General features: G+C 42.3%; 2 protein-coding genes across 8 annotated transcripts in view; one reads left to right on the top strand and one right to left on the bottom strand.

Moving 5' to 3' along the window:
- The window catches only part of si:ch211-197h24.6 (uncharacterized), a 5,358-nt gene extending 3,426 nt beyond the window's left edge, over positions 1–1,932 (bottom strand). For 2 of the 4 annotated variants that reach the window (XM_032519388.1, XM_032519391.1), the window contains exons 1-3: positions 1,674–1,932; positions 1,312–1,400; positions 247–277 (exon numbers count right to left, since the gene is read on the bottom strand). In XM_032519388.1, the coding sequence (XP_032375279.1) occupies positions 247–277; positions 1,312–1,386 (106 nt within the window). In that variant the 5' untranslated portion in view covers positions 1,387–1,400; positions 1,674–1,932. Of the gene's footprint in view, positions 1–246; positions 278–1,311; positions 1,401–1,545 lie in introns of all 4 variants that reach the window. The other 2 variants (XM_032519390.1, XM_032519389.1) reach the window with 2 other exon arrangements.
- An 81-nt stretch (positions 1,933–2,013) lies between these two features.
- The window catches only part of tex10 (testis expressed 10), a 10,877-nt gene continuing 3,524 nt past the window's right edge, over positions 2,014–9,366 (top strand). The window contains exons 1-12 of one of the 4 annotated variants that reach the window (XM_032519383.1): positions 2,014–2,408; positions 2,763–2,965; positions 3,090–3,277; positions 3,391–3,717; positions 3,816–4,025; positions 4,178–4,430; positions 4,516–4,628; positions 4,782–5,029; positions 5,229–5,364; positions 7,290–7,459; positions 8,067–8,244; positions 9,007–9,229. In XM_032519383.1, the coding sequence (XP_032375274.1) occupies positions 2,783–2,965; positions 3,090–3,277; positions 3,391–3,717; positions 3,816–4,025; positions 4,178–4,430; positions 4,516–4,628; positions 4,782–5,029; positions 5,229–5,364; positions 7,290–7,459; positions 8,067–8,244; positions 9,007–9,229 (2,229 nt within the window). In that variant the 5' untranslated portion in view covers positions 2,014–2,408; positions 2,763–2,782. Of the gene's footprint in view, positions 2,412–2,758; positions 2,966–3,089; positions 3,278–3,390; positions 3,718–3,815; positions 4,026–4,174; positions 4,431–4,515; positions 4,629–4,781; positions 5,030–5,228; positions 5,365–7,289; positions 7,460–8,066; positions 8,245–9,006; positions 9,230–9,366 lie in introns of all 4 variants that reach the window. The other 3 variants (XM_032519382.1, XM_032519381.1, XM_032519380.1) reach the window with 3 other exon arrangements.

Here is a 9,366-nt window from a genome sequence, read left to right as displayed (position 1 = left end):
ATCCAATATTGAAGATTTTCTCTAATAGAAAAATTGCTGCAAGATACTGGAAAATGTTTTGCAAGATTATTGTGGCAAACACTGATTTCCACAGACCAAAAGCATGGATGGCACCACAGCAGCCCCCATCTCTGAGAGTGTGAGTCTCAAAGAGTGGTGAACAGGCCACCACCCATGACATGAAGCAGGGAAATCAAGATCTCAAGCTTCAACTCTCAGCACTGGCACCGTGTATAAACAACTTACCTATATCAGCAGAATGCTGCGGCTGCTTTCTCTGTCAATGGAGGGAATAAACCCACATGAAGGAGAGAGACACATACATTAGTGACAGGATGACACTTAGCAGAGGACTGAACTCCTCATTTATGTCCGCCACACTATATGTGCCATAAAGCCATTATTTGTGTGGCCTTAGACCCCATGTGGTGTGTTTGGGAGCCCTTTAATCATTAAAGCTCATTAAGCTGTATAAAAATATTTTTTAGCCCGGATTTGGGTTTGTCTTGTTACCATCATGGCAGTTATGAAACCAGTGACCAGATGAATTTCACAAGGGAAATTCCAGATCATGCATGTGGCTCATACAAAGTAAAATATCTTTGACAAAAATAAACAAATAACAGTGGGATTTCGTGCACTGAATTTAATTAGTGTATAGCAATCACTGCAGTAAGGGTCTGTTCTGCAGCTGATTCACATATCATGTAACATTGGGAGTAACTGCTTTCAAAACTATTTATTAGAGAATCCACCCAGGAGCCCTGCTAAACATGATACCTATATGGTTTTGAATGTGACAGCACTCAGAAGTAAAAACTGAGGAGCCTGCCATTAGACACCAGTTCAGAGAATCCAGGTCACATCCCACATAGAGCTCAATGTCAAATTTGAGAAGAATTGAAAACTTTAAGCAGTTTCAGAACATTGAGGACATGTTTGCATTGTGAAGCCCACAACCTTTGCAAAACTGGTACTCAGAAATCCCTTTGTACCACAACAGTGATAACAGGCCACATATGTGAGGCCCAGATCACGGAGTGGGGTCCTCATAAACCAGAGTGCAAATACAGCAAAGCCCGAGAGCACAAAGGCTGGCTCCAAGTCCACATGCCAAGGACTGCTGCCGCATGGCTCTGCATCAGGCATCAAAACAGCCAGTGTACACTATCATCGTAAGGAAAAACATTAAAAGGAAATCATATTTCCTTCAAAAGCGACCAGCATCACGACGTAATACTAATTAATTGTATTAATTGTGTTGTTTTAGTCGTGTACATTTCATCCAATGTGGAGTTAGGTGATACTTACCCTGACATTTCTCCTTTGATTAAACTGCGGCCCATTGTTAGGTGGAGGCTGGTTGGCTGAAGCATGAGCCTCCATTTCCTGTTTCTGCACTGTGGGACAATGAAATAGGTCATATTAAATAATATTCCTATTCTAGGTAATTCCCCTTATGATATATAGTGACATGCTTTCGCAAGTGGTATTGAGTTAGGATCGATAGCTTATCTTATCTTAGCAGATATTGGTTTTACTTGCGTTGTTTCGTTTCATCTCAGGCCCAGCCGAGCCCTAACTTACCGGGCTTTTTTGACAAAAAAAAGTCCAAACGTCAAATATCCTATGCCTCCACTGGTTAAGCGGTATGATAATATTACCTAACCTACCCGAGATGTTTTAATGCAAACTGTGGGCTCCTCAAGGCGCAAGGTCGGCAGGAAACATTCGCTACGATGAGAAAAATAACATGGAAAAAAACAAAGCCGCTTCTGAGAGATATGGGAGAGAATAGGAAGCAGTTATTTTGCCAGTTTTAAAAAGACGAAATTTAACACGTTTAATTCCAACACCGAATGGACTCTCATTGTAAATCTGAATCGAAATAATTTGCGGGCACAATACATTTCTAATTATCACTGTATTCATTAATTCTCATAATATTTCAAAGGCATTTATGAGGACAACTATGAGGTGCGTTCGTTTTGAAAGCCAGGGTTCACCGTTATTCCTTGCAGAACATTATTGAAGAAGGTATTTAACATCTTCCTATAGTTCTTTGACCACTTATGGAAAACTTTTGTATTTCATTCATTTTAATTAAAAGTAAGTGCATCAAATATTGCTTGAGCATCTTAAAAACGTCTATGGGGTCCTGGTCATAGAGGTTTTATATTGTAAGCCCCTCAAAGCCGCGCAGCCGTTGTGTTCTGAACATGTACTGTGCACACAGAGTCAGAGGACCCAAGGTATCAACACGAGATTGAAGAAGACAGATCTTCCTTTTATTTGTAACGTTTTTGATACTTGTTGTTAGCAGGGGGGTACTCTTAAAATCGATATACCGAGTGAGTTTTTGAGGCTGTTTAAACCTATCACGGTGGTATCGAAGAGTTTTTTTTGTGGTGAGTAAAATTACGAACTGTCCTGCATGATGCTGAATTATGATACGAGATAGTTAGCTAAAAGCTCGCTAACGTTAGCTGACGTTAATACAGGTGCAGCTAGGTAACCCTAGTCTGACTATTTGGGATTGCTTGTGCTGCAAAATGTATGTTACTGTGTAAGTGTGTGTAAGAACAACAGAGTGTAAATTGTAATTTACCCACTGGGGATTAATAAAAAGTATAAATTATTATTCATTTTATTACTTAAGTCGTCCAATCCAAACATACGCCAGTGGTCAGTATGGTCCTCATTAAAATCAATTTACTCACTCAGTTCCATCATCTCACCTGCATGTCTGGTTACTTATACAGCAGCCGTATAGACTGCAGAAATGAAATCCAAGAAGAAGAAGAGACAAGATGACTTCCAGAAGGTGAAATTAAAGGTGGGAAAGACAAAGCCCAAAGCTGATAATGCCACCAACACCAACTTCCGCTCAAAGGGAATCAATCTAACCGATCAGCTGAAGAGAGACTCAAGTGGCCCCACCACACACAGACACCTTGGTATCAATGTAAGCTCTTCACCTGTGTTTCACATGTCAGCAATCGCATGCTTTCACTTCAAATACATTTTTGAAATATTTCAGTTCCAACATTGCAGTCTGCTGTTTCTCCCCTTTCCCTCTACTTCACTAGGACCTCCTGTCTCAGCTCCACCATTACAGTCCCAATGTGAAACATAGTGCCTTGTTGGGTTTGAGAGAGTTGCTGTCCGCTAATCCCTCTCTGTTAGAGCAGCATCTCTCTCGCCTGCTTTCTGAAGTGGCAGCTGTTTTCACAGACAAGGATGGCAATGTTCGTGTGGCAGCTACACGTGTGCTCAGGTTAGTGAAGCAACAATGATGCAGGAATACAACAATACAGTAAAACACTTGACTTTTGTGTATTTCATAAAATAACATGGGCTAAACTGTCTTCAATTGTTCACTGCTTCCAGATTCATTGCACAGTCTGTGCCTGCAGAACGAGTGGCTCCATTTTTCCCCCTCCTCAGTGCCCACCTTACTTGTGCCATGACCCACATTGAGACAGGCATCCAGGAGGACGCCATGAAGGTCCTTGATGTGTTGCTGGAGCACTACCCTGCTCTGCTTGCAGCGCGGCCTGCAGTACTCCTTACTAACTTCTTAGAGTTGATCTCTCATAGACAAAGCAGTGGAGGAGCCAAAAAGGCCCAAGATGCTAAAGGACGGACCTGGGCTCTGTCAGTCAACCCCAGCAGGGCTGTGACTAGTCAGCAGTGGCGGCTCTCTGTGCTGCTCAGGTAAGGAGGCCATGTGCCCACAGATTCTGAAGAATTTAGTTAAGTTCAATGGAAATTCAAGCTGCTGACCTTTTTATTTTGTGTCACTTTTATTTCAGACTTGGGCGATTTCTGCAGGCAGTAGTTGAGGAAAGACCAGTGGAAAGTGATGTTTTTATTCCAACAGAAGGAGTGTTTGGCTCCAGTGGAGATGGCAGGCTTACACCTCTGTATCTCAGCTGGGAAGAGCTCACGTACAGCAAGGTCGGGGTGAAGGTGTATGAGCATTCAGGGGCCAAACCAACTCCACAGTCCACTTTTAGACTCAAGTAAGATACCACAAACGCCTGAATAGGTATTGAGATGGGATTTAAATGAACATATGACGTAACAAAGGACTAACTTTTTTTTCAGTTGAATTAATTTAAACAATTATATTTCAGGATGAACATATTCTTTATTCTATTCTCTTGCTGTGTAGACCGGATGTGGACCCTGGACCCGCAGTGGGTGAGAGTCTGGACTCAGCTGAAGCTGTTCAGAGCTTTGCAGCCACACTGGTGCCTCTTTTGCTAGAAGTGTGGGTAGAAGCCACTACCAGTGACTGTCCCTGGAACCCCACTGAGGGCGCTCACCTGCTCACCCCAGATGCCATGTCTGTAATGTTCCAGGTGTTGTCTATTCTGCAGCTGCTGAGAAAACTGGCCCCACAGCAAGAGCACCAGGATGCACTGGTGAGGCAAGGAGAAGGACATTTTATACAGATGTTTTTTTTTGTACAAGAAAAGCTTGACAAAAAAATGCCTTGTCTTTGTGTAGGACGCATGGTTCTATAAAGAATATCTGGGAGATTTTAAGCAGCACTTCATAAAAAACTTTCCCTATGGTACTCGGGACACACCCAAACATAAAAAGAAGGTTGATCTGAAAAGGTAAGGAATATCATTTAATATGTCAAGCAAACATCCCCCTTCTTTAATTTTTGAATCATCACAGTATTAACTACCCAGGATCTGTAATCATACATACTTTTATGAAGACCTTTACTAGCTCTAGCTACTGTAATCCCACTGCCCTTCCTTTAGGAGTAAGCAGACTGCTGCCGTCCCAGGGTTGACAGTGGAGCCTCTGGCCCTAAACATCACTCTTTGCCAGGTCATGGTGTCTCTCAGCCAAAGGCAAGGACTCGGTCGAGAAACAGATGGAGACTGGCTTACACCTCTGAGGACGTTTGTCCGAGACACTCTGGGCAGCGGAGTGAAACTGAGCTACAGGCAGCTTCACATGCTGCTGGGTACTGTGTGGAAGATGGTTCTCACACAGAGAAGCAAAAGTAAGCATGTTGCGGTGTATTTGTGAAAGTGTGTCCGATCTTGTAATAAACGCAAAAGCATGATTTTAGTAGGATTAGTGTTTATTTCTGTTTTATATGAAGAGTATGGGTTGGTATCCAGATACTAGTTTGTGAACTAGAATAAAAAAAATTTATTGTAATTTTCATTTTTAATATTTGTGATTTTGTATTGTTGTAGCAGTGACAGAGGAGCTGATGGCAGCAGTGTATATCTACTATAAGCAAAGGAACCTGAATCTACAGACACGATCCCTGCTGCTCTCTTTCTACAGCAAGCTCTACTTGCAGGAGCAAGGACATGCTCACATAGCGAGGTAAGTTCCGACATTGTTTTTTTTATGTTTATGTTTGTTCTTCAAAGTGGAGGTTTACAGCATTTGCACACAGCAGTATTGGAGAGTACCTGTTTTGAATATTATATTAGATTTAACCTCTAGGAACTTAACATCCTTGCACGATAGCATCATAGTGTTGCACAGCCAGATTACATTTCACAAGCTCCGCTATTGTGCGTAGTAAGCACAGACCAGTAACTGTTTCGGGAGCAGTTAATTCATCCAGTGAAATGCAGGAAGGGTTAATAAGGATCATGTGTAGGATAGTCTACATCCAATTACGTCTTACTTAAACTAATTAATCCAGAACTATGCCCTCGCTGAGAAATAATAATTAGGGGTCCAAGCCTGAGGGGGCTAGGAACCGCAGTAGCAAAGCTAGGGAGCATGACAAATACAAAAAAGTTTATATCTCATGACTCATGGCTCATCCGATTTTTACAAAATTTGATGGGCATCATCTAAGACCACTCCTGAGGCGCCCCTTACAGTGGTGGACTGATTGGTTAAAGTAGGCGTGGCCTATGGGATCAACGTTTGGATTAACCACTTAGACTAAAGTGAAGGAATTGAATTTACATGAATGAATAATGAAACGAATGAATGAAACATGAATTTAACAGGATAGTTGTACAATTGGACCACTAGGTGGCGCTACAATGACGTGAAATGTGTTTTTGCATATAACTCCCACATGACGCATTAAAAAAACTTTACATCCACGTGTTCACTGAATCAAACTGAGTCACCTGTTTTAGGCCACGCCCATTTCTGCTCAAAGTTTCTTTTGCAATATTAAGCTAAGTGCGAAACCAACTTTTTCGAACTCGTCTGCCGCTCGGAGGCTTTGTTCCAAATTTGGAAAAGATAGGCCATTAGGGCGCGCTATAATCAACATAGACCCTTTTGGACCATTTTATCTCTTCTGAGGTCGAGTGCGTCATATATGACGTCAAACGGCACTTCTGATTAATAACTCTGTAACTTTATAATTATAACTAGTAGAAACATACTGTCTTTTGGAGACCCGTTCTGCTGATGTCTTTGTTGTCTTCTTATCCCTTTTATAGAAGGTTTTGTATCTAGCCTAGAAGCCCATAGTTTTTCGGGGTCATTGTGCAATTAATCCATACTGTTACATGCAAGATTGATAACACGGTATGTAAGAAATGTAAATAATTTGTACTTTATATGAGTTATAATGTTCAATATTTTTATTTTTACACTGGATGACTTCAAATATAAAGAACTGTTTTAAACAACACAAATACTATCTGTGAGATTTTATTTATTTATCTTTATGGTCCTACAACCTTTTTAACATTCAAGTTTTTCCTGAAAAGAAACGGTGTTCATAGATTGACTATGGACAATGTTTTACAAGCTTTTATAGAAAATGAAATCACACTGACCAGAGGTGGTCAAAAATCCTTTAGGGCTCTGGGATATTTGAAACGGCATTATACTGCCAACCTTGCGGCTCACACCTCTTGATATTTCCTGAAGTTTGCCTCCCCAAGTTCCGCTTTGGGTTCCGCTTTCACGAGCTCCCCGACTGGCATCGGGACAACTGGCGCAATGTGGCTTGGACCCCGTCATAACTGCTTGCAGTTCTAGTTTTTATTCGTGCTTGTAAACAAAGTGGACAGCAAAGACATTTTTTCCACTCTGGCGTTGAAGCCCAGTGTTCTAATATTATTTTTTAGGCCTTTTCGTATGTAACACAAACTTATTTACATTTGTCTGCTTAACAATTGGCCTATGGAGGCCCAAATGGAAAGTCTTGGGATTCAAAACTTCACACAGTGCCTTTATATCTAGACACATAATTCCTTACTGTCACTCTGGCTGCATTTGGCTCACATGCACCTCTGTATGTTATCCTTCCCTATGTCTCTCTGAAGGAGTAAAGTGCTGTGTCGATGGTTGGCATCTCTTCCTGTGCAGTTGTCCCAGCTGGGCCACCGTAACCCTGCTCTCTCTGAGCGACTTATCCTGTCCATCCAGGCTGCTGCTTCTCGAAGACATAAAGACCTGCTCAACAGTCTGAACACACACGCCTGCAGGCTTTACGGTAAACACACTCAACTAGAGGGTCAAACAAGGAGACAGTTCCATACGTAATAATTTTCACATGCATTAACAGTTCAGTACAATACAAAATGCAGCAACTATGGTCAAATTACCAAGGGCAAAAAAATGTTACTAAGCCAACGGATTTATGAACCACAAGTTGCACCATAGTTTCCCTAGGAGGCGATGTAACTCCATGTTTCCCACCCCAGACCACTTTGTAAAACTGAACTATAACCAGAGGCAGAAAGTGGTAATAAGCATGTACATTTCACTGCTCTGAGGATGTTAAAATAGTTAGGCCCGTGTGTGACAGAGGGGGCCAGGAGAGTAGGGGGGTGGATAGAAACTGCCGTAGAGCCAGCAATTCACCATCACAAGACTCCTTTTGTCTAAGGTCTTCTGACATCAGCATGTGCGTCAGAGACAGACAGAACAACAGTGCACACACACACACACACACACACACACACACACACACATATATTATCTGAGCCTTTACTGTAGTGGCTAGGCTTGTCTGTCTCTTTTTCATTTCCGTATATCATATCCCCAGAAATTGCATTGCTGTCTCTATACATGTGAAGTGTGTTTGTGTGTGTGTGAAGATCCACAGGAAGGAGTTGTGGTGCTTTTACCAGCAGAGTCCCAGCAACGAATGGTGCAACTGCTCTACTTTCTACCCGAGATGTCCCAGTCTCTTCTGGCCAATCTGAGCTGCTGCTGCACCACTGGACGATTCTCTGCCGGCCTCGCTGCCTCTCTAATTCGTATCGTACACCTTAGGTGAGCTTGAAAACCCCCATAGACCTGCGGAGGCAACATGAACACAATTTATTGGTGTGCGTGTAAGGAAACCCCTTTTTTATAGATTTTTGACAGTGCAGGAATGCCCTCACTTTTGGAGTCGAACTGTCAAACTTAAAAAATAATGTTGGGAACTCTAGCCTGCCACCATCAGATGGCAGTGTTGCACTTTCACAGATATATTCCTGACATTTTTCTTACTTTTTTCTGCATGTTGGCAGGTGCTGATGTGGTTGCCCTGTATATTTGATATGCAACTCACGGATGACAATAAAAGCAGTTTTTATATTTCTATATTCTGTTAAACACCCAGAGCTTACCTTTACCTGCATGCAGTTGTGTGTCTGGCCTTCTGCTTGTGTCAGTGGGGCAGTGTTATACATATTTTAAGGGGAGGCAGTGTTGTGTTCAGATGGGATGTGTGTGTAATGGGAATAATACAAAGAGCTCTTTGGGAGGCTGGAATTTAGAGTTGTCATGGAGCATTGAGAAGACAGTTCTCTCTGCATTTGCCTCCTGGGCTTCACAAAACACACTTGTTATTCACTCACATTTCCTACTGAGGTCTATCCTACCCTTGGGACAAGTAAGAATTTTTCATAATTTCTACGCACGATTGTCCTCAATATGATGCTCTCACAAAACAAGGCATCATGAATGAGAAAAAAGATGTGGCTTTCCAGCTTTGTGTTAATTTTGAGTCGATAATTGTTTAACGTGTTAACTGATTGTTTTCTCTAGGTCATCCCTGAGTGGCTGGTCTGTTGGGAGCCAGGAAGCGGCTCTGCAGGACGTGGACTACATCAGCTTCTTGTTCTCCACCCTGACAGGATTCTCATCCGACAAGCTCGCCTCCATGCAGGAGGCCGATGATGAGAGCGTCCTGCCTCCCTCCCCTCTCTCACCTCTCAGCATCTACCCCACCCCGCTGGAGCATTTCACACACCACTGGGATGTTGTTGAGGTGTGTTTACTGCACAGTCTTTCCTATAGTTACAAAGCTCACATACATTCTAACTCTTACCAAAGCCGCTGCCAATCAGAAACACTTGGATCAAAAATAAATCTAGAAGAGACTAGAAGGGTAAAGGAAGAAGAAGA

This window comes from Etheostoma spectabile, chromosome 6 (genome assembly GCF_008692095.1).
Source record: "Etheostoma spectabile isolate EspeVRDwgs_2016 chromosome 6, UIUC_Espe_1.0, whole genome shotgun sequence".
Taxonomy (NCBI): domain Eukaryota; kingdom Metazoa; phylum Chordata; class Actinopteri; order Perciformes; family Percidae; genus Etheostoma; species Etheostoma spectabile.
This window is presented reverse-complemented; position numbering and strand designations above follow the sequence as displayed.